This window comes from Vipera berus (genome assembly GCF_964194415.1).
Source record: "Vipera berus genome assembly, chromosome: 1".
In the NCBI taxonomy this organism is placed as follows: Eukaryota; Metazoa; Chordata; class Lepidosauria; order Squamata; family Viperidae; genus Vipera; species Vipera berus.
The window spans coordinates 356,822,979-356,847,724 of NC_138202.1; the positions used below are offsets into that span (position 1 = coordinate 356,822,979).

The following is a 24,746-nucleotide window of genomic DNA, read 5'->3' on the forward strand; positions in this document are numbered from 1 at the left end:
TTGGGTGGGCCGTTCTGGGCCTTGCAAAAAAGGGCATCAGCCGGTTCACCAAAGTCAACAAAAAATTAGCTACCGGTTCTACCGAACCAGTGCGAACCAGCTGAATCCCACCCCTGCAAATAGTCCTTGACTTATAGCCGTTCATTTAGTGACTGAACAGCAGTGAAAAAAGTGACTTATGACCAGTCCTTGAATTTACAACTATAGCACTGTTCCCAGGGTCACAAGGACAAATCTGGGCGCTTGGCAACAGGGATATACTTACAATGTTGGCAATGTCCTGGGGCAATGTGACCGCTATTTGTGACCTTCCAAATCAACTTTCAACAGCCAAGTCAATGGGGGAAGGGATTCACTTAGGAGTGAGATTCACTTAACAGGGATTCGCTAAACTGTGACAACAAAGATCATACAATCAAGCTGTAACTCACTTAACAACCATCTTGCTTAGCAATGAAAATTCTGGTCCCAATTGTCATAAATCTATCATATCATATGGCCTGGTGGTGGAACGCGGACGCTGTTGCCTCGGACATCTGTGAGGCAAAACTTTATCTCTGCGCCGCCAGAAAATCATTGGACCATGTTGTGGTTTCCCTTCTTGACTGACTATCATCCAGTCTTTTTTTGCAACATGGAAGTGACTTATGTAACCAGAATCTCTCCTACCATTTTGTGACCATGCCGGCTTATTAATCCTGATGTATTTCATAGATTCTTTGCTCTAACTCCCTCCCCTTCTCCCCCCTCCCCTATAATAGAAGGCCCGGGTTGTAACCACTGTGGGAGAGTGGTTAGGTTTTTACATCTGCTGCCTCCCAGAGGTGAGAGCTCTGGGGGGTATTGCTCCCCCGGTTTGTATGTATCAGGTTGCCCCCCGGCTTTGACCGCCGTGAGAGGGCGGGATTCGATCTATCCCGGGATTTCCCAGCTCCAGTGGCAGTGGAGCTGGGCTGGCTCCCTGGACACTTGCCTTCGATTTATTTATTTTGAGATCCTCCCATGTTGAGTTTGATCTGGTCTGCCTTGCTGTTTTTTTTTGTCGGACTTGTTAAGATCATGCGTCTGACTTATTCGAGCACGACTTTATTCGCTCTCAGGGGGGCCCCCCCATCCTGGGAGCGACCCGCCTTACTTGTTACACCTCCTCTTGATGAAGGGCCCGAGTGTTGGGACCCTGAGAGATGGCTGGGCATGGGTAGGGGCCTCCGATATAAGCCAAATAGGAGGCCCCTGGTTAGTTTTTTGGTTAAATTTTTTAGGAGGTTAGGGAGGGGGGTGGGAACTTCTTTTGGTTGTTCGGATATGGGGGGCAGTCCAGCAACCATTGTTCAGGTCAGGGCCGGGATTGATCGCGGAGGGGAGGAGCGGAGGTCGGTCGCCCCCGGGGCTCCAGGGCAAGTCGTGGGAATGCCTATTCCCACGACGTTAGGGAATGGCAGCAGGTGCAGGAACAGAGGGCCGTATCGACTCCAGGGAAGGCCTCTCCGCTACTTGCAAGCGGTGAGGCGTTCCGACCCTCTTGTTCTACCCCGAGGTCCCGGGAGTGAGGATGTGCAGCCTCCTGAGCTCCGGCTGGTGTACCTGAATGCCAGGTCTGTCGTTAATAAAGCTCCTCTCGTCCGTGACTTGGTCGAGGGTGAGCAGGCGGACCTGGCTTGCATCACGGAGACTTGGTTGGGCCCAGAGGGCGGTATTCCTCTGGCTGATCTCTGCCCACCAGGTTTCCGGGTGCTACACCGGCCTCGGGCTCAGGGTAGGGGTGGGGGAGTGGCTGTTGTTATGAGGGAGACCTTAACTCCGCGGGAGGCCACCGTTCCGCAGATAGTCGGTTGTGAGTCTCTCTTCTTGAGATGCGGCCCTGGTGCGCAGTTGGGCTTGCTGCTGGTGTACCTTTCACCTAGTCACGCAGCAGCAGCCCTGCCTGAGCTTCTCGATGTCCTCTCTGGGTTGGTGGTTGAGTTCCCGAAACTTATAGTTTTGGGGGACTTCAATCTACCATCTCTGGGAGGATCATCTGAGTTGGCTCGGGAGTTCATGGCTTCCATGACGGCCATGGACCTGACGCAAGTAATTTCAGGACCGACTCATGAGGGAGGCCACACCCTTGACCTAGTTTTCTTATCTGGGCGGTGGTTAGATGATCTTGGTGGGGGCTCCCCAATTATTATGCCCCTGTCATGGACCGATCATCATCTCCTGCGGCTGGTCTTCCGTTTTGCCACCCCCCGCCGTGGGTGTGTGGAACCAGTTAGATGGTACCGCCCCAGACGCTTAATGGACCCCGCGAGATTCCAGGCAGCGCTGGGGTCCCCACCTGCCTCCCCCACTCACAGCTCGGCAGATGCCTTAGTGGAAGCTTGGGAAAGGGCAGCCACTGAGGCTCTTGACCGAGTTGTACCCTTGCGGCCCCTGACCCGATGCAGATCCCGTCGAGCTCCATGGTTCTCCGCGGAGCTCCGGGAGATGAAGCGCCGGAGACGGGGCCTAGAGAGCGGTTGGAGGTCCAGCCGATCCGAATCCGACCGATTGCGACTAAGAACCCATATTAGGTCTTATCTCGCTGCGATAAGGGTGGCGAGGTCTAATCACTTCGCTACCCTTATCGCGTCCGCAGATAATCGCCCGGCCGCTCTGTTTAGGGTGACTCGCTCCCTCCTTAATCAGGAGGTGAGGGAGGAACCCTTGCAGGGTCGTGCCGAGGAGTTTAACAATTATCTGTCGGACAAAATCACTCGGATTCGGACCGGTCTGGACTCCGACTGGGCAGAGTCTGGCGATCAGGACGCGGGTGGTCTTGTCAATATCACTTGGGAGGAGTTTGATTCTGTGACTCCGGAGGAAGTGGACAGGATTATGGGGAGACTGAGCTCCACCACATGTTTATTGGACCCGTGCCCTTCCTGGCTGACTTATGCAGCCCGGGAGAGGACACGCAGCTGGTTCCAGGCAGTTATATCAGCTTCTTTGAGTGAGGGTAGCTTCCCTGCCGTCTTGAAAGAGGCGGTGGTGAGGCCCCTCCTCAAGAAGCCTGCCTTGGACCCAGCTGTATTGAACAACTTTCGTCCGGTCTCCAACCTTCGCTTTCTTGCGAAGGTTGTTGAGAGTGTGGTGGCGCACCAGCTCCCTTTGGTCCTGGATGAAGCGGATTATCTAGACCCGTACCAATCGGGTTTCAGGCCCGGGCACAGCACGGAGACGGCATTGGTCGCGCTGGTGAATGATCTCTGGAGGGCTCGGGACAGGGGTCATTCCTCTGTTCTAGTCCTATTGGACCTCTCAGCGGCTTTCGATACCATCGACCATGGTATCCTGCTGCGGCGTCTCAGGGGATTGGGAGTGGGAGGCACGGTTTTACAGTGGTTCTCCTCCTATCTCCAGGGACGCTCGCAGTCGGTGTTGACAGGAGGGCAGAGGTCGACCGCGAGGTCTCTCGTTTGTGGAGTTCCTCAGGGGTCGGTCCTCTCGCCTCTCCTGTTCAACATCTATATGAAACCGCTGGGTGAGATCATTCGTGGCTTTGGAGTTGGGTATCATCAGTACGCTGATGATACCCAGCTTTTTCTTTCTACCCCAAACCACCCCAGTGATGCCCTCAACGTGATGTCCCGTTGCCTGGAGGCGGTTCGGGTCTGGATGGGGAGGAACAGACTTCAACTCAACCCCGACAAGACCGAGTGGCTTTGCATACCTTCATCCCGGGTCTATTCGGATATTCCATCTCTTTCTATGGGGGGTGAATTATTACCCCCCGTAGATAGGGCTCGCAACTTGGGAGTCCTCCTAGATTCGCGGCTTACCTTGGAAGATCACATGGTGGCCGTGACTAGGGGGGCTTTCGCCCAGGTTCGCCTGGTGCGCCAGTTGCGGCCCTATCTAAGCCGGGATGATTTATGCACGGTCACTCACGCGCTCGTGACCTCTCGTCTAGACTACTGCAACGCCCTCTACATGGGGCTGCCCTTGAGGACCACCCGGAGGCTCCAGCTGGTACAGAATGCAGCCGCGAGAGTTGTGTTGGGAGTTTCCCGATACTCCCACGTGACACCTCTGCTCCGTGAGCTGCATTGGTTGCCAGTTGTCTTCCGGGTGAGATTCAAGGTGCTAGTAATGGCGTTCAAAGCCCTCCATGGCATGGGGCCGGAGTACCTCAGGGAACATCTGCTGCCGGCATCAAGCTCCCTGCGCCCTGTGCGTTCCCACAGAGAGGGCCTCCTCAGGGTGCCACCGGTCAGAGAATGCCGTCTGGTGGCCCCCAGGGGGAGATCCTTCTCTGTGGGCGCCCCGGAGCTATGGAACCAGTTACCGGTTGAGCTCCGGACGGCGCCCGATCTGCGCTCCTTTCGCCGCGATCTGAAAACATACTTGTTCGAGCAAGCCGGCCTGGCCTGAGGGGGGATTGGTGGGGTTTTTATCATTTTTATTGGGGTTTTTATTATGTATCAATTGTATTTTAATCGGGCATGCATTTAATTATTTTTTAATTTTTGTAAATTTCTGTGTTTTATTCTTGCCCTGTACACCGCCCTGAGTCCTTCGGGAGAAGGGCGGTATAGAAATGATAATAAATTAAATTAAATTAAATATTCTATATTGAGAAGTTCTTTGGAGATTCATCTCCAATTACATGTAGGGCAACTTCGACTGAATGGGTCTTATCGCTTTGATTTGTATGATGTAGAATAGTCTAGCTAGCACAGGGGTAAGGCAACCTTGGCTCTTTTTATGCCTCATGGACTTCAACTCCCAGAATTCCTGAGCCGGCATGGCTCAGCATGGAAACCTCTCCTTTTCTCCTCAGCATGGCTGGCTCAGGAATTCTGGGAGTTGAAGTCCACGAGTCATAAAAGAGCCAAGGTTGCCTACCCTTGAGCTAGCACATTCTAATGTTGATTTTTTTTAAAAAAAAAGCTATTCCAGCCCAGTTATTTTTTTCTTGATAGAAAATCATATTTGCGAACCTTTTTTTCCATAAATGTTACTGAAAAGTCATCAAGCACAGATATGCACCTCAAACACTGTTAGTGATAATTAGCGATCCATACATGAAAGAGATAGAGCAACTGAACAATATTCAACTCTGTTTAAGTGTTTCTGTTACGCTAAAAGAAAATCTAAAAATAATAAATAGATGAATGAATAAATGAATGAATGAATGGGAGGAGGAGGAGGTGGTCTTGTTCACTGATACTGCAATAGCAGGTGATGCATGAATGGAAGAGAAACAACTAGAAAAAAATAACAAAATACCATCTGCAAACTAAAGTTGAGTGATTGTGGAGGAAGAAATCAAAGGTTGTACCAAGAATAATAGAAGCCCTTTGAGCAATACCCAAAGGATTGCCTAGATACATGGAAATTTTGAACATCAAACTTGAATATTCTGACTTTGAAAAAAAACCACCTTATTCGGAACTGCCTATATAGTCAGACGTTACTTTAACAACTCTTAGGAGGTCCTTGGTTAGGACTTGAACTGTTTTTACCAGTCCCAGACAGTGAATCGAATTGATGATTAAATATTAAATATAGTAATAATAATAATAACAACAACAGCAACCTAGAACTGAGAAACTTCCTGACAGTTAGAACAATTAACCAGTGGAACAACCTGCCTCCAGAGGTTGTGAATGCTCCAACACTGGAAGTTTTTAAGAAGAGACTGGACAAGCACTTGTCTGAAATGGTATAGGGTCTCCTGCCTGAGCAGGGGGTTGGACTAGATGACCTCCAAGGTCCTAAAAATAATAATAATAATAATAATAATAATAATAATAATAATAATAATAATAATAATAATAATAATAATAATGCAGTATATAAATTTAATAAAATAAAATAAAAATAAAATGATGATGATGATGATGATGATAATGATATGATGATGATACAAAAAACTGCGCTACTCAGAACATCTTACATTTTAAGGCGATACCTGGTTGATACCTAGGATACTGGCAGCAACCCGTGTCAACCATTAGTGCCAGTCAATTTGAGTGTTCAGTTGACTGAGTTTCATGTTTTATGAATAAAAGTTTTATTATAATAATACGATATTTAAAAAGAGTTAAGAGTCTTCCTCACAACTGGCTTCTTTCTCAGGAGAATTGAGGCCATTTGATCCAACAGAAAACGTAGCTGAAAAAGCTCTTCACAGAGCTTAATTCACAGTTTAACCATGGTCTTCTAAAAAATGAAATAATAATCTGAAATAATCTGAACAGAAAAACCATTAACACAGAAAGACAGATTTTTCACTCAACGGTATTCCTGAAGATTAAAGAGCCCGGGTAGAATCTGTGCACTTAAAAGGTTTACCAATCTTCTACACAGGATTCGTCCTCCCCAATTATGTCTCGGTTTATTCAACATTTAATGACTCACAGAGACAGTTTTACCATCAACAATCCATTCTATGAGCACATTTACATTATATGAACCCTTTGTTGATAAACATTTGAAGCCCTTTTAAGAAACTCGGGCAAACAAAAGTGTCACTCCCAACAGACCAACTCAACTTTGCCTAAAATGCAAACACGAAAAAGAGTTACACTGTGAATGCCGTGTGCCAGAAAAATACCTTTTTTTAAAAAAATAAAAATAAAATAAAAGGATCCTGGGAAAAGTGGGTTTTTTTTTGTATAACAACCTTTTAATACACTTCTGACGCTGCCTAGAGGTTCCATAGAAAGGACAAGAGGTATTCTAAACAGTTGGATGAACCTTGAAGCGTGGAAAAAGTGCCATTGTTTTAAAATGTAAAAATAACAATCAAGGGTTGTTAAGCGAATCGCCGCAGCTGTTAAGTAAATCGAGCGGTCGTTAAATGAATCCAACTTCCCCCATTGACTTGGCTTGTTGGAAGCTGACTGGGAAGGTTGCAAATGGTGACCTCATGACATCAGGATGTTGCAACCATTATAAATAGACGCCAGTTGTCAAAACGCCCGCATTTGGATCACATGACGTGGAAATGCTGCAGTGGTTATAAGTGCAAGGACCAAGAGCAACGGCAATAGGGCCTAGACTTATATACTGCTTTGCAGCACTTGGAGTGGTCAGCATCTTGCCCCCAACAATCTGGGTTCTCATTTTATCAACTTCAGAAAGATGGAAGGCTGAGTCAACCCTGAGCTGGTCAGGGTCGAACTGCTGGCAGTCGGCAGAATTAACCTGCCATACTGCATTGCCACCACGGCGCTGTATGACTGTAATGGGCAGGCTCCATTGTCGTTGTATGTTGAGGATTACCTGTAATCAAGAATTTCTCCAGTGCTTAATCTCTATTTTTACTGTTCTAAATTTCTAGATTGTGGGCATAGCTAGCCTGCTACATTTACATTCTAACCACTGCGCCACCAGGATTCTTACAACCAACAGTGGTAAATCACTTTTTCCAGTGGTGTTGTAATTTCCGACGGTCACTAAACGGAAGGTTGTAAGTCAGGGACTACCTGTTACAGGCTGGCTGGGGAATTCTGGGAACTGAAGTTCACACTTCTTAAAGTTGTCAAAGGTTGGGAAGCAATGGTTTGAAATACTGCATGGATTCTCCTGTACCGGCAGTCTTTAACAGAGGAAACATTTGCCTCACCCACAAGCTGACAAGGCTGGGAAATAGAAAGGATTAATCCTTCCAAGTTAGAGTGGATTATGGGTTTTTTAAAAAAATATGAGATTGTGTGTTTTCTATGTGCAACTCACTGGTGCGACACACCTGCTCCGTACAGAACATTTAACAAAATGCCAAACAGCATTTTACAGGGAATATTTTCTTAAGCCCACAGCTTGCCAAATCCATCAAATCAAAAAGGTATAGAAATCCCGTTGCAAAAGGCTTTTCCCCCCCCTTAACTCCTATTTATTCTAAATCCTTTTAATTCTGTCATAACACTCTTGCATTTAACCCGCAAACCCTCCTCCCCAAAGCTGAAAATCCTGATAAACCACACAATTAAAGTAATGAAAACTGTGTCTCCTGCCAACAAAGCGCCACACACCTCCTCTGCAATCTTGTTTAATGGGAAAGAAAGAAAGAAAGAAAGAAAGAAAGAAAGAAAGAAAGAAAGAAAGAAAGAAAGAAAGAAAGAAAGAAAGAAAGAAAGAAAGAAGAGAAAGAAAGAAAGAAAGAAAGAAAGAAAGAAAGAAAGAAAGAAAGAGAGAGAGAAAGAAAGAAAGAAAGAAAGAAAGAAAGGAAGGAAGAAAGAAAGAGAAAGGAAGGAAGAAAGAAAGAAAGGAAGGAAGGAAGGAAGGAAGAGAGAAAGAAAGAAAGAAAGAAAGAAAGAAAGAAAGAAAGGAAGAAAGAAAGAGAAAGGAAGGAAGAAAGAAAGAAAGGAAGGAAGGAAGAGAGAAAGAAAGAAAGAAAGAAAGAAAGAAAGAAAGAAAGAAAGAAAGAAAGAAAGAAAGAAAGAAAGAAAGAAAGAAAGAAAAGAAGGAAGGAAGAAAGAAAGAGAAAGGAAGAAAGAAAGAAAGAAAGGAAGAAAGAAAGAAAGAAAGAAAGAAAGAAAGAAAGAAAGAAAGAAAGAAAGAAAGAAAGAAAGAAAGAAAGAGAAAGGAAGGAAGAAAGAAAGAAAGGAAGGAAGGAAGAGAGAAAGAAAGAAAGAAAGAAAGAAAGAAAGAAAGAAAGAAAGAAAGAAAGAAAGAAAGAAAGAAAGAAAGGAAGGAAGAAAGAAAGAGAAAGGAAGGAAGAAAGAAAGAAAGGAAGGAAGGAAGAGAGAAAGAAAGAAAGAAAGAAAGAAAGAAAGAAAGAAAGAAAGAAAGAAAGAAAGACAGCCTTATCCTCCATTTACAACCATAATCGAGCTTAAAATTTCAGCTGCTAAGTAAGACAATTGTTCAGTGAGTTTTGCCCTATTTTACAACCTTTCCTGCCACAGTTGTTAAGTGAATCCCTGCAGTTGTTAAGTTAGTAACACGGTTGTTGAATCTTAAAGTTGCCAAGTTTGAAGATCCCTGAAGTAGATTATCTCTAGTTAACAAGACCAGGCAGTCAGTGATGGAAAAAATTTTTACTACAGGTTTAGGAAAACGACTGCTTCTTGCTTTGTCTGGCTCAAGAGACTCCGAGGCCATCAAACCGAAGAGTTTCGCAGAAGAGAAGTAGCAAGACAAGAGGGGACAAGAGAAATCTGGATGCCCATCAATAACTTTCTAGTTTGCTTCCAGGAGCAGCCTATAATCCCTTATATAAATAGGAAGAAAAGCACACAGGCAAGTTTCTAAATTGTTTTTCACCGGCTTCTGCTGGGAGTTGTTTTTTTTTTCTCTCCCGTGGAGCAGTAAGCCGGATGTAATTGTAATTTGTACTTCTGATACACACAGTTGCGACAGCACATCTGTCTATTTTCCATCCTTCTTTTCTGTAATTGGGAGCTTGTGTGAGATTACCTCGCAGGGAGGAGAGAGGAAAAAAGATTCCTCTGTTTTAGAAGACAAAATCAGGGAAGCTGCTTCGGCAAAGTCAGATTTTCATCCATCCAAGTCAATGCTGCCCCACGCAGACAAGCTAGAAGCGGCCTTCTAGATTTCAGACTGGATCTTCTTAGCCACCCTGTGAGAGGGCAGGGATTAAATCAGGCCTCCTGCTTGCCCAGGAAAAAATCTTCCACTGAGTGACAGTCTTTCGCTCCATTTTGGAAACATACTGAGCATTCTGCCAACAGAAGCAATCCTACTATCTATCTACATCTCTATCTTTCTGCCTTCTATCTATCTATATCTATCTCTATCTTCCTATTATCTATCTACATCTCTTTCTATCTGCCTATCATCTATCTATCTATCTATCTATCTATCTCTATCATCTGTCTATCTCTATCTATCTATCTTTCTATCTACCTCTATCATCTGTCTATCTCTATCTATCTTTCGATCTATCTGCCTTCCATCTATCTATCATCTATCTATCTATCTATCTATCTATCATCTATCATCTATCATCTATCTATCTATCTATCTATCTATCTATCTATCTATCTATCTATCTATCTATCTACCTACCTACCTATCTATCTATCTATCTATCTATCTATCTATCTATCTATCTATCTATCTATCTCTATCTTCCTATTATCTATCTAAATCTCTATCTTTCTGCTATCTATCTATATCTATCTTTCTATTTTCCTATTATCTATCTATCTACATCTCTATCTTTCTATCTGCCTTCTATCTATCTTTCTATCTTCTATCTATCTTTCTATCTTTCTATCTTTCTATCATCTATCTATCTATCTATCTATCTATCTATCTATCTATCTATCTATCTATCTATCTATCTATCTGTCTATCTGTCTATCTATCTATCTATCTATCTCTATCTTCCTATTATTTACATCTCTATCTTTCTGCTATCTATCTATATCTATCTATTTTCCTATTATCTATCTATCTACATCTCTATCTTTCTAATCTATCTTTCTGCTATCTATCTATATCTATCTTTCTATTTTCCTATTATCTATCTATCTACATCTCTATCTTTCTATCTGCCTTCTATCTATCTATCTTTCTATCTTCTATCTATATATCTTCTATCTATCTATCTATCTATCTATCTATCTATCTATCTATCTATCTATCTATCATCTATCTATCTATCATCTATCTATCTATCTATCTATCTATCTATCTATCTATCTATCTATCTACATCTATCTTTCTTTCTGCCTTCTATCTATTTATCTTTCTATCTTCCTACTATCTATCTATCTACATCTCTATCTTTCTATCTGCCTTCTACCTACCTACCTACCTACCGACCTACCTACCTACATTTATCTATCTATCTGTCTGTCTGTGACTAACTTATCAGCTGAAGTGATTTCGCTTAACAACTGTGGCAAGAAATTTCACAAAATGGGACGAAACTCACTTAACAGCTTTCTTGCTTAGCAATGGAACTTTTGGCCTCGATTGTGGTTACAAGTCGAGGATTACCCGTAGGTAGGAAAGCACCGGTTTTCAGCAACCACGCACTGAAGTCTCTCCACATCAAAGCTGGCTCCTCTTAAGAGAGAAAAACTAAGGCAGCTGAAACACAACGGGCAGTGACCACGTCTTCCCGCACTAAATTATCCTTCATGTGACGCATTGCTTGCCTTTGTGCTAAATCTATTACCAAACAGAACTAAATGGCTTCCTTCCAAATCCACTGGAGGAACAATTTCCTCCTCTCCCCCCCCCCCGCTTTTCGCTTTTAAGCGGAGAACCACTTCTGCCCAAGTCCATAAATTCTTAACGTTAACAGAAAGTTTCCATATTCAGTCCTAAAGCCGGTAAGCAGAAAAACAAAACATTCTAATGGGTACGGCCGATTATACTGTATATTTGGCAATAAATAAAAAGTAAAAACCGTAAAGAAGGCGAGTGGTGTTCTGAACGTGGATTTCATTAGAACTTTCACCCACTTTAATATATGGCTCTAAAATGGTTTAAATCATGAAAATTAGGCCCTGTAATTTCTTTTGAAGGCCTGCATAGGACAGCTTCCATTTTAGCCCTGCTAACCAGAAATACATCACTTAAATAGTAGCATTTCATAAGCCAAGATCCGCCTAGATCCATCTGAAGACTGCTAAAAGCTACTGACACCGGGTCACCTACCAAGCTAAGTTTGTGTAATACATCTGCTGAAGAATTACTTTTGTATTAAGAGGATGGAAAACCACACAAGCCACCCAAGATGCTTGACCACATGCAGGCGTTTTGAACATCTGCCTTCCTTTACAGATCAACCTAAATAATTATTATTCCTTTATTTAACACAGAAACATGCTAAATCAGCCCTTGAGGCTGCCTTCTTTTTTTCTTTTTTCTTTTTTTTTAAAAAAAGGAAGTCGCAGATGTTGAGCGATGCAAAATTCTACATAACCTGGAATTAAATTCAGAATCGGAAGAGAGGTTTCAATTCACACCACTGACCGAAAAGGCTACTGCAAGGGTTGTCTCTTGTTAGCCAAGTTCAGATGAACGCTACAACGCTCTTGCTTGCGGGACTGCCTAGTTTCCCCTTTCAACTGAAGAGTTGGAACACCAGGGTAGCAAAAGCTCTTTTGAGTAGAGTGTATATTTTAAAAGCTATCCTGTAACTCAAAACAGTTTAAGTCTGGTAAGAGAACAAGATGAGACCAAGTTTGGTCAAACACAGGGGTAGGCTCTTTTGGGACTCCTGGACTTCAACTCCCAGAATTCCTGAGCCAGGCATGCTGAGGAGAAATGGAGAGGTTTCCATACTGAGCCATGCTGGCTCAGGAATTCTGGGAGTTGAAGTCCACGAGTCATGAAGGGGCCATAGTTCCCCCATGCTGGCTCAGGAATTCTGGGAGTTGAAGTCGAGTCATGAAGGGGCCATAGTTCCCCATGCTGGCTCAGGAATTCTGGGAGTTGAAGTCCACGAGTCATGAAGGGGCCACAGTTCCCCCATGCTGGCTCAGGAATTCTGGGAGTTGAAGTCCACGAGTCATGAAGGGGCCACAGTTCCCCCATGCTGGCTCAGGAATTCTGGGAGTTGAAGTCCACGAGTCATGAAGGGGCCATAGTTCCCCCATGCTGGCTCAGGAATTCTGGGAGTTGAAGTCCACGAGTCATGAAGGGGCCATAGTTCCCCCATGCTGGCTCAGGAATTCTGGGAGTTGAAGTCCACGAGTCATGAAGGGGCCATAGTTCCCCCATGCTGGCTCAGGAATTCTGGGAGTTGAAGTCGAGTCATGAAGGGGCCATAGTTCCCCATGCTGGCTCAGGAATTCTGGGAGTTGAAGTCCACGAGTCATGAAGGGGCCACAGTTCCCCCATGCTGGCTCAGGAATTCTGGGAGTTGAAGTCCACGAGTCATGAAGGGGCCACAGTTCCCCCATGCTGGCTCAGGAATTCTGGGAGTTGAAGTCCACGAGTCATGAAGGGGCCATAGTTCCCCCATGCTGGCTCAGGAATTCTGGGAGTTGAAGTCCACGAGTCATGAAGGGGCCATAGTTTCCCCATGCTGGCTCAGGAATTCTGGGAGTTGAAGTCCACGAGTCATGAAGGGGCCATAGTTCCCCCATGCTGGCTCAGGAATTCTGGGAGTTGAAGTCGAGTCATGAAGGGGCCAAAGTTCCCCCATGCTGGCTCAGGAATTCTGGGAGTTGAAGTCGAGTCATGAAGGGGCCATAGTTCCCCATGCTGGCTCAGGAATTCTGGGAGTTGAAGTCCACGAGTCATGAAGGGGCCACAGTTCCCCCATGCTGGCTCAGGAATTCTGGGAGTTGAAGTCCACGAGTCATGAAGGGGCCACAGTTCCCCCATGCTGGCTCAGGAATTCTGGGAGTTGAAGTCCACGAGTCATGAAGGGGCCACAGTTCCCCCATGCTGGCTCAGGAATTCTGGGAGTTGAAGTCCACGAGTCATGAAGGGGCCATAGTTCCCCCATGCTGGCTCAGGAATTCTGGGAGTTGAAGTCCACGAGTCATGAAGGGGCCATAGTTCCCCCATGCTGGCTCAGGAATTCTGGGAGTTGAAGTCGAGTCATGAAGGGGCCAAAGTTCCCCATGCTGGCTCAGGAATTCTGGGAGTTGAAGTCCATGAGTCATGAAGGGGCCATAGTTCCCCTATGCTGGCTCAGGAATTCTGGGAGTTGAAATCCACGAGTCATGAAGGGGCCACAGTTCCCCCATGCTGGCTCAGGAATTCTGGGAGTTGAAGTCCACGAGTCATGAAGGGGCCATAGTTCCCTCATGCTGGCTCAGGAATTCTGGGAGTTGAAGTCCACGAGTCATAAAAGAGCCAAGGTTGCCTACCCGTGGATTAAGCGATGGCGCTGAAATGACCACTGAGCTAAATGTTTCTTTTTTTCAACCGGGAATGGGTTGTTGTTTTTTTCATATCAAATTATAATCTCTTAGGGGAGTACGCCAAGTCTGCCCACTGGCCGGCCATCCTTCTCATAGCTTCCCAGCAAAAGGGTGTTTCAGCACCACGGATGGCTATCCACGTATTTCTTACAAACCCTGCCCCCCTTTTTTATTCTCCTCCTAAACCAGGTTCGCGCTATCGGAGGCTTCGTATTACAAGCTTTGCTTTCATCGGATTCCAGATCCTGTTTCCACGATGCTTTGGGTTACGTTTTACTCAAAGGTTTTATTTTCCATCCAGCAACGCACAGAGAAACAAAACTATTTTATTTTTTAAAAAAATAAGTCGTGAGGCAACTGAATTCAACGGAATCTGTGCTATCGTGGTAAGAGCCTCATGATAGGCTTTGGAAGGTTAGGCCAGGGACTTGTTTAGTCAAGCATTCTTTTTCCTTCTCCAGCCCGAGAAATTATTTAAATATTTAGCACAATATATATATATATATATGCTGAAAGCCTATTAAGAGAAGCTGAGTTTTAAAACTGGAAAAAGAAGCGTCAATAAGCTGCGCTGTGAAGACAATGCTGAAAATGTAAAGAATCTAGTAACCGGGATCTGGCAATTTCTAGGACGCATAGTCCTCAGTTTACAACCATTCGTTTAGTGACCGTTCAACATTACAATGGCATTGGGAAAAAGGGACGTCACCGCTTTTCACACGTACAACCACCGCAGCATCCCCTTGGTCACGGGATCAAAATTCAGACGCTCGGCAACTGATTCATATTTAGGACGCCTGCGGTGTCCCAGGATCACGTGATTCTCCTTTTGCAACCTTCTGATAAGCAGGGTCAATGTGGAAGCCGGATTCACTTAACAACCGTGTTGCTAACCACTGAGGGGATTCACTTAACAACTGTGGCAAGAAACACCGTAAGGCCGGGCAGAACTCGCTTTACAAACTGCCTGGATGGAAATTTTGGCTCCCTCGTGGTCGTAAGCTGAGGACTACCTGTAGAACTGAAGCTGATACTGTACCCTGTACTTTCTCTAACTCAGCGGGTCTTCAAGGTTGGCCCCTTTTATGACTTGTGGACTTCAACTCCCAGAATTCCTCAGCCATGCACCTTGGCTGAGGAATCCTGGGAGTTGAAGTCCACAACTCTTAAAAGTTGCCAAGTTTGAAGATTCCTGGTATAAGGAATCTCTAGTCACCCTTGACCCTAGTGCAAGGGTCTTCAAAGTTGGCCCCTTTTATGACTTGTGGACTTCAACTCCCAGAATTCCTCAGCCAGGCACCTTGGCTGAGGAATCCTGGGAGTTGAAGTCCACAAGTCTTAAAAGTTGCCAAGTTTGAAGATCCCTGGTATAAGGAAAAGGTTCCCTCTAGTCACACTTGACCCTAGTGCAAGGGTCTTCAAAGTTGGCCCCTTTTATGACTTGTGGACTTCAACTCCCAGAATTCCTCAGCCAGGCACGCTGGCTGAGGAATTCTGGGAGTTGAAGTCCACAAGTCATAAAAGGGCCAAGTTTGAAGACCCCTGTTCTAACTGATTAAAAAAGGTTATGTCGTTGAAGCTTGCGTTCACCAAGGCTGGGCTGACACGGCCATCAGTTCCCAGAAGCCTATCTGCCTCTCACAAAGATGCTTTTTCACGAGGCAACTGGACTTCCTTGTTAACAAGAACAAGAACGTCCAGCTGCCTCGTGAAAAAGCATCTTTGGGATAACTATGACCTGGATGGCTAAGAATCTCCACAGACCTCTATCTGCCTCTCTCTCTTTATCTCTCTCTCTCTCTCTCTCTTTCACACACACCCCAAGCCTTGCAAAATCCAGGACTAAACAGTTATTAAGCTCCCCATTCTGTATTCTTCCAAATAATCCAGGGGACTTATAAAAGACAAGATTGGGTTAGTTTATGCAGGGTGTCCGTAATCTTCCACCCTTGGCCCCTGGTTTTGGCATTACACTTTTTAAGATAAAATCGGGAACGCTGTTCTTTAGACTCGGATTGGAATCCACTTTGAACTTAAAGCACTTTCCCGGTGATCAAATTAAACCCAATGACGGTATTGTATTGTCTAATGCATTCTACATTCTAACTAGAATACTGCTTGCTTACTTGCTTATATAATGTATTGGTTGAAACGCTGGTAATTTGGAGGGAGAGGGACGGTTGTAAAAAAAACAACAACCTTCATAACACAAAAGAGGGTACAGGTGCAATCCACTGCAGCTCCCAGCATCTTTTTTTCCTCCGCTCCTTCCAACTTTGTTCAGATAAATATCCTATTCACCCAGATTCTACAAGTGAATTGGGCAGAGCAATGTATTCTATTGTGTTCAGACGATTCTGTTTCTCTATGAAATTAAAAAGAAGAGCCTTGCTCTCAAATTAGTTGAGCAACTGTACGAACAATCAAAGTTTCTTCTTGGATACAGGAAGCAGAAAGAGAGGAAAGAAAATGGATATATATACAGGCTTCTGTACTTACTGATCTGTGGGGATGGCAGAACCCGGGCTGCTCGGACAGGACCGTGTCGGATCGAGTACAGTTCTTGAGCTTCACCACTAATCTGCTCGACAAAAGAGATACACATAATAATAATAATAATAATAACAACAACAACAACAATAACAATAACAATAACAATAACAATAACAATAAAAATAATAATAATAAAAATAAAGTTGGAAGGGACCTTGGAGGTCATCTAGTCCAACCCCCTGCTCAGGCAGGAAACCTTATACCATTTCAGGCAAATGGCTGTCCAGTCTCTTCTTAAAAACCTCCAGTGTTGGAGCATTCACCACCTCTGGAGGCAGGTTGTTCCACTGGTTAATTGTTCTAACTGTCAGGAAGTTTCTCCTTAGTTCTAGGTTGCTTCTCTCCTTGGTTACTTTCCATCCGTTGCTTCTTGTCCTGCTTTCAGGTGCTTTGGAGAATAGCTTGACTCCCTCTTCTTTGGGGCAACCCCTGAGATATTGGAACACTGCTATCATGTCACCCCTCACCCTTCTCTTCATTAAACTACACATACCCAATTCCAGCAACTCTTCCCTATATGTTTTAGCCTCCAGCCCCCTAATCATCTTTGTTGCTCTTCTCTGTACTCTTTCTAGAGTCTCGACATCTTTTTTACATCGTGGTGACCAAAACTGGATGCAGTATTCCAGGTGTGGCCTTACCAAGGCATTGTAAAGTGGTATTAGTACTTCACTTGATCTTGATTCTATCCCTCTGTTAATGCAGCCTAGCACTGTGTTGGCTTTTTTGGCAGCTGCAGCACACTGCTGGCTCATATTGAAGTGATTGTCTACTAAGACTCCGAGATCCCTCTCACAGTTACTACTATAACTCACGTTTATCAAAAAGGCATTTTAATTATTCGCAGGCTTTTAAAACCGCTTATTCGCAGTGAAAAGACATTCTTGCAGACAATGAAAAAAACAAACAGAAAAAAAAGAAAAAATGTTTCTACTATTAGTCTGAGCCAAAGCTTTTTTAGCTACTAGGAAGATGGGAGCCCACAATCTTTGTCTCAGCATCCAGACATTATTCACGAGGATGAGGAAGATGTGTACTAATCTTTGTCTCAGCATCCAGACATTATTCACGAGGATGAGGAAGATGTGTACTACAGGGTTAGTAATAACCGTGTAGTACATATATCTTCCTCATGTAGCACAAAAGTTGAAACTCCACGCCCAATGTCTTGGGCAAGAAAAGGGAGATATAAAAAGTAATATAGTAAAATTCTTTTAAAATGACTTGCTTCTGGGCATCCCAAAATCTGTGTTTGCTGACTGTGGAGTACAGGATGTTCGACAAAAAAAGGGCTTTGGGAGTAATCCAGCACATTTAAAAAAAATAATGTGAGAGAATTCTGATTTTAACCTGTGTTCAATTGTGATTCAATAAAATGAATCTCTTCTACTGCTTAGAAGGGGCTCCTAATAGTGTAACTCAGGTTCATAGAAATGAGGTAATAATGCCGCTTGCCCCCCAAAAGCCCTAATAAGCAGGCATATACATAGAATGAAGGCTATTGCTAAGCACATTGGTTTGTGCTTAAATTGTAAGCCGCCCTGAGTCTTCAGAGCAGGGCGGGATATAAATGGGATTAAAATAAAATAAATCAATCAATCAATCAATTTTTCCAACCTTGAGCAGTGATTGTCTCTGCTACTTTCATTCTTGATAAACTCTTAGTTCTTCGTAAAGTGAGTAACAAATTTTTGATACAGGTAGTCCTCGACTTAATGGCCATGATTGGGGCCAGAGTGTCCACTGCTAAGCAAGGGAGTTGTAAAGTGAGTTGTGCCAATTTTATGACCTTTTTTTGGCACTGTTGTTAAGCAAATCCAGCTTCCCCCATTGACTTTGCTTGTCAGAAGCTGGCTGGGAAAGCTTGCACTGCAACATGCTGCTTGCTAAGCACCAAAATAATAATTATAATAATAATAATAATAATAATTATTATTATTATTATTATTATTATTATTATTATTATTATTATTATTATTTATTGAATTTCTATACCGCCCTTCTCCCAAAGGACTCAGGGCGTGATCACATGGCCGTGAGGATGCTGTGACCATCGTAAATAGGAGGAACAGTCATAAGGCTCTTTCTGAGTGCTATTATAACCACAAACGGTTGCTAAAAGAATGGCTGTAAGTTGAAGATTACCTTAAAATAATTCATAAGCACATTCATGTCCTTAAATTCTCATCCCCTATTCCAGAGTTCATGCACGTAGCCCTAACTTTTTGTTAATTGTTTTATTTAAAACATACATAATGATACAAGCATATTCCAATAGCTGGTAATAATTCAGGTGTTTTAGAGGTTCCTAATGCCTCCAGGCCAGTGGCGTAGCGTGGGGGGTGCAGGGGGGGCCGGCCGCACCGGGCGCAACATCTGGGGGGCGCGCTCGCACTGAGCTGCTCAGGGAGCCCCAAGGGCTGCACAGAGTCGGCTTGGCTCCGCTCTCGAGCTGCTCTTTCTTGCAAAGCGAAACGAGTCCGGCAGGTGAGATGGGCGGCCACATAAACTGAATAAAATAAATAGAAGCGCCCAACTCTCCGCCCAGGCTCAGGCCAACCGCAAGCGCCCCGCAGGCGCCCCGGCAGGCTTGGCCGAGCGAAGATGGACCCGCCGGCCGGCTGGCCTAGCTTCGTGCGCATGCGTGGCTTTATTTAGCGGGGCTCACGTGCGAGCTTGAATGCAGCGGCTCTTGCAGGTCGGAGCCCCGCCCAGCCGCCCTCGAGAGGGACCCGGAAGCATCCCGCATGCGCACGACTCTTCTTGGAAAGTCTACGCCGCTGCGGGGCGCGTCTTTTCGGCGGTGCCATGACGTCACCGGGTTAGGGGGCGCAAATTGCCCCGGGTGCTGACAACCCACGCTACGCCACTGCTCCAGGCTACACTGCCAAATTAACCCAAAGGTGCTTTTTCAAAAGGTAACTGGACTTCCTTTGTTTCTTTTCCTTGAAGATGTTTCGATTATCATCCAAGAAGCTTCGTCAGATCTCTGCTTCTTCAGAACTGAAGAAGCTTCCTGGATGAGAAGCAAAATGTTTTCAAGGAAAAAACAAAAGAAAGTCTAGTTTGCCTTTTGAAAATCCCCTTTGGGACAAACATGACCTGGATTGACTGAGAATCTCCACAGACATTTTACCTAATGAAGCTTTAGTTTAATATATTATCCTTTTTGCAATCTTAAGCAATCCAAATTTCTCCTCCGAATGGCTTGAAAAATTGATTGGAAATAAACTGATCTAGAATACATGGTACAACTTTCAAATGAAAGAAGATCTACTCACCAGTTTTATTATCAAAATTACTCATTACTGGAATTTTATGGACTGATTGTGTATGATTTTATTAATTGGACTGAGCTATATATTTTATTGTGTTTGTAAGCCACTTAACTTGCCCAATAAACCAGCATAAAAGTAACATAAATAAATGTTTCTGCAGGATCAGCCTAAAGTAGGAGTGTAAAGCGTGTAAGGATCTTGACAAAAACCACGAGGGTCAAAATTATACTTCTGTTAAAACATCTTCCAAATGTTTAAAGCAGGAAATATAACAGAGCTGTACTAAAATAAACGCAAAATCCTATCACTATTTGAACATTACTTCATACTGTCTTTTGGTATTTCATCTGTAATTCCATAATGAAATATATTACGAACGAGAAAGCCAAAAATAAAAAAAAAATACTAACACTCCAATCATATGTTAACTACAGACTGGATAAAGAAAATCTAACAATTTTCTTTCCATTAAAAATTCCTAATATCATATCAATCTGCTAGAAAATGTCAAAAATATTAACAGAGGAATATTTCTGCTTTAGTATATTAATATATTTTTGAAGCAGTTGTTTTTACTACATTTGAACTTTCCCCATAAATTCAATGGAATTTCCAAATGGCCTGTTGACATCCTGGCTCTTTGAGCTCTCGGGCCCAGGCTGAGGAGAAATTTTTAATTGGGGTTTTAATTGTGTACAGGGTCAATTTAATATTTTTTAATTCGGTTTTAACTTTTGTATGTTGGATTTTTTAATTCCCTGTAAACCGCCCTGAGTCCTCAGGGAAAGGGCGGTATATAAATGTAACTAAATAAATAAATAAATAAATAAATTTTCATCTCGGATTTTGCAAAAAATAATGCATTTAGAACCACAAAGGAGGAATGTTTCCTTGGAAATAAGTATTTCCAAGCTTTCAAACAAGTAAACTTCTAATCACTGGAACTTTCCACAGAACCTTCAGAACTTAAAAGAAAAATATGCGACTTATCCAGTGAATTAAAATAACCTAATAAATTATCAAACTGATGTATAACATGCATATGTTTCGATAAAGAGAGGTCATTATTTACAGTTCTACATACGACTGAATAGAACTCAGGATTCCAATATAAATGTGTACAACGTAAAACAACAGGCCACTAAAAATTATATTAGAATTTCCAAAAAGAAAAAAACAACAAGAAACAATCCCAGTGCTGAACATATGAATACGGAGAGCTAACAGGAACCTGTCAAAGAAGAAGGAAGGAAGGAAGGAAGGAAGGAAGGAAGGAAGGAAGGAAGGAAGGAAGGAAGGAAGGAAGGAAGGAAGGAAGGAAGGAAGGATGGATTGTAATGTCAGGCACAAAGTATCAAGCCCGTAAATTCCAATCAAGCTCATGCCTATAAACAAGAATGTAGTCAATAATGGTCAACACGAAATTGGTGCTAGATAAAAGTTAACAGAATTCAAGAAGGATTAAAACTAGGGGTGACAGATGATAGCAGTCTTCCAATATCTCAGGGGTTGCCACAAAGAAGTGGGGGTGTCAAGCTATTCTCCAAAGCGCCTGAAGGCTGAACAAGAAGCAACAGATGGAAACTAGTCAAGGAGAGAAGCAACCTAGAACTAAGGAGAAATTTCCTGATAGTCAGAACAATTAACCAGTGGAACAACCTGCCACCAGAAGCGGTGAATGCTCCAACACTGGAAGTTTTTAAGAAGAGACTGGACAACCACTTGTCTGAAATGGCATAGGGTTTCCTGCCTAAGCAGTGGGTTGGACTAGAAGACCTCCACGGTCCCTCCCAACTCTGTTATTCTATATTCTAATATTGGATTTTGGACCATAAGAAAGGCTGAGCGCCAAAGAATTGAGGCCTTTGAACTATGGTGCTGGAGAAGACTCCTGTGAGTCCCTTGGACTGCAAGGCGACCAAACCGGTCGGTCCTAGAGGAGATCAACCTTGACTGCTCTTTAGAAGGCCAGATCCTGAAGCGGAAACTCAAATCTTTTGGCCACCTAATAAGAAGGAAGGACTAGCTGGAGAAGAGCCTAATGCTGGGAAAGGTTGAGGGCAAGAGAAGAAGGGGACGACAGAGAACGAGGTGGCTGGATGGAGTCACTGAAGCAGTAGGCGTGAGCTTAAAGGGACTCCAGAAGATGGTAGAGGACAGGAAGGCCTGGAGGAACGTTTAATTTAATTTAATTTAATTTATTATCATTTCTATACCGCCCTTCTCCCGAAGGACTCAGGGCGGTGTACAGGGCAAGAATAAAACACAGAAATTTACAAAAATTAAAAGATAATTAAATGCATGCCCGATTAAAATACAATTGATACATAGTAAAAACCCCAATAAGAATGATAAAAAACCCCACCAATCCCCCCTCAGGCCAGGCCGGCTTGCTCGAACAAGTATGTTTTCAGATCGCGGCGAAAGGAGCGCAGATCGGGCGCCGTCCGGAGCTCAACCGGTAACTGGTTCCATAGCTCCGGGGCGCCCACAGAGAAGGATCTCCCCCTGGGGGCCACCAGATGGCATTCTCTGACCGGTGGCACCCTGAGGAGGCCCCCTCTGTGGGAACGCACAGGGCGCAGGGAGCTTGATGCCGGCAGCAGATGTTCCCTGAGGTACTCCGGCCCCATGCCATGGAGGGCTTTGAACACCATTACTAGCACCTTGAATCTCACCCGGAAGACAACTGGCAACCAATGCAGCTCACGGAGCAGAGGTGTCACGTGGGAGTATCGGGAGACTCCCAACACAACTCTCGCGGCTGCATTCTGTACCAGTTGGAGCCTCCGGTTGGTCCTCAAGGGAAGCCCCATGTAGAGAGCGTTGCAGTAGTCTAGACGAGAGGTCACGAGCGCGTGAGTGACCGTGCATAAATCATCCCGGCTTAGATAGGGCCGCAACTGGCGCACCAGGCGAACCTGGGCGAAAGCCCCCCTAGTCACGGCCACCATGTGATCTTCCAAGGTAAGCCGCGAATCTAGGAGGACTCCCAAGTTGCGAGCCCTATCTACGGGGGGTAATAATTCACCCCCCATAGAAAGAGATGGAATATCCGAATAGACCCGGGATGAAGGTATGCAAAGCCACTCGGTCTTGTCGGGGTTGAGTTGAAGTCTGTTCCTCCCCATCCAGACCCGAACCGCCTCCAGGCAACGGGACATCACGTTGAGGGCATCACTGGGGTGGTTTGGGGTAGAAAGAAAAAGCTGGGTATCATCAGCGTACTGATGATACCCAACTCCAAAGCCACGAATGATCTCACCCAGCGGTTTCATATAGATGTTGAACAGGAGAGGCGAGAGGACCGACCCCTGAGGAACTCCACAAACGAGAGACCTCGCGGTCGACCTCTGCCCTCCTGTCAACACCGACTGCGAGCGTCCCTGGAGATAGGAGGAGAACCACTGTAAAACCGTGCCTCCCACTCCCAATCCCCTGAGACGCCGCAGCAGGATACCATGGTCGATGGTATCGAAAGCCGCTGAGAGGTCTAATAGGACTAGAACAGAGGAATGACCCCTGTCCCGAGCCCTCCAGAGATCATTCACCAGCGCGACCAATGCCGTCTCCGTGCTGTGCCCGGGCCTGAAACCCGATTGGTACGGGTCTAGATAATCCGCTTCATCCAGGACCAAAGGGAGCTGATGCGCCACCACACTCTCAACAACCTTCGCAAGAAAGCGAAGGTTGGAGACCGGACGAAAGTTGTTCAATACAGCTGGGTCCAAGGCAGGCTTCTTGAGGAGGGGCCTCACCACCGCCTCTTTCAAGACGGCAGGGAAGCTACCCTCACTCAAAGAAGCTGATATAACTGCCTGGAACCAGCTGCGTGTCCTCTCCCGGGCTGCAGACGTTGTCCATGGGGTTGCGATGGGTCAGACACAACTTCGCAACTAACAACAATATTGGATTTAGACCGCTGGTGGGAATGTAATGATTCTAGGCTGGTTCCTCTCTTGTCTCCGCCCCCGGGCTCTGCCTGTCCTTCTCCTGCATCCAGCACATCAAAATCTAGCACTGCTATAAGTGGTATCCCAGACCTCCAAAATAGTTCCTGACTGCAAGAGGTGTCTCTCGGGAGCTTCCGCTTGCCTATTCTGGGTGACTGAGAGATTATTTACTGTGGAAAGTGTATTAAGTCGCCCACTTTCCAAGGAAAGGTATTATGGGTTTGTCAGAGAGGAGTGCCTAGGCACTTTTTCATCTACCTCAACTGTGTGCTTAGCTCTCCTGAAAGCCTTACAAAGGGGTCAAAGAAAAACAAAAACATTCTAGCCTGGTGACAGGAACTCTGCAGTTATGATCTGTCAAGTTTATGGAATGTTGTTTTAAGCGAGGCTATTAAACCGCTCCATAAAGGCAAAGGGCAAACACCGACTCACCAAGTTCACGCTCTTGATTGTCTAATAATATACTAAGACTCAGGGTATAGAAAATAAATAAGATGACCGTCTTATGTTTCATCCAGGAAAGCAAATGTGATTTCATTGACATAATTGAGGTGTGTGTGTGTGTGTGTGTGTGTGTGTGTGTGTGTGTGTGATGTATCTCAGGACTAGAACAGAACAAATGAAAGCTGTAACTCGTTCCAAGAAACATAAGCAACTGAGAGGGATGCAGATTTGCACAGCGTTTGCTCAAAAATCCCAACCAGCCAGTGTGAAGGCCATGCAAAGAGCACGGGGATTAAAATAAACGGAGGAACAAATAGCAGGAGTGCAGGTAGTCCTCGGCTTAGAGCAGTTCGTTTAGTGACCCGTTCAGAGTTACCACAGTGCTGAAAAAAGGGACCTTAGGACCATTTAAAGTCTCTAAAGTCTACCAGCTGCCGGTAGAGCTGAGGACTGCTCCCGACCTCCGATCATTCCGCCGGGGCCTGAAGACCTGGCTCTTTGAGCTCTCGGGTCCAGGCTGAGGAGAAAATTTTAACTGGGGTTTTAATGTACAGGGTGAATTTAATGCTTTTTTAATTTGGTTTTAACTTTTGTATGTTTTGATTTTTAATTCCCTGTAAACCGCCCTGAGTCCTCAGGGAAAGGGCGGTATACAAATGCAAATATTAAATTAAATTAAATTAAATTACAGA

At 44.5% G+C, this 24,746-nt stretch overlaps 1 protein-coding gene across 1 annotated transcript in view; it reads right to left on the bottom strand.

Moving 5' to 3' along the window:
* Positions 1 to 24,746, bottom strand: part of BCAS3 (BCAS3 microtubule associated cell migration factor) — a 720,894-nt gene that overhangs the window by 657,301 nt on the left and 38,847 nt on the right. Inside the window, exon 7 of the mRNA XM_081346686.1 lies at positions 16,326 to 16,407. Within this exon, the coding sequence (XP_081202812.1) occupies positions 16,326 to 16,407 (82 nt within the window). The remainder of the gene's footprint in view (positions 1 to 16,325; positions 16,408 to 24,746) is intronic.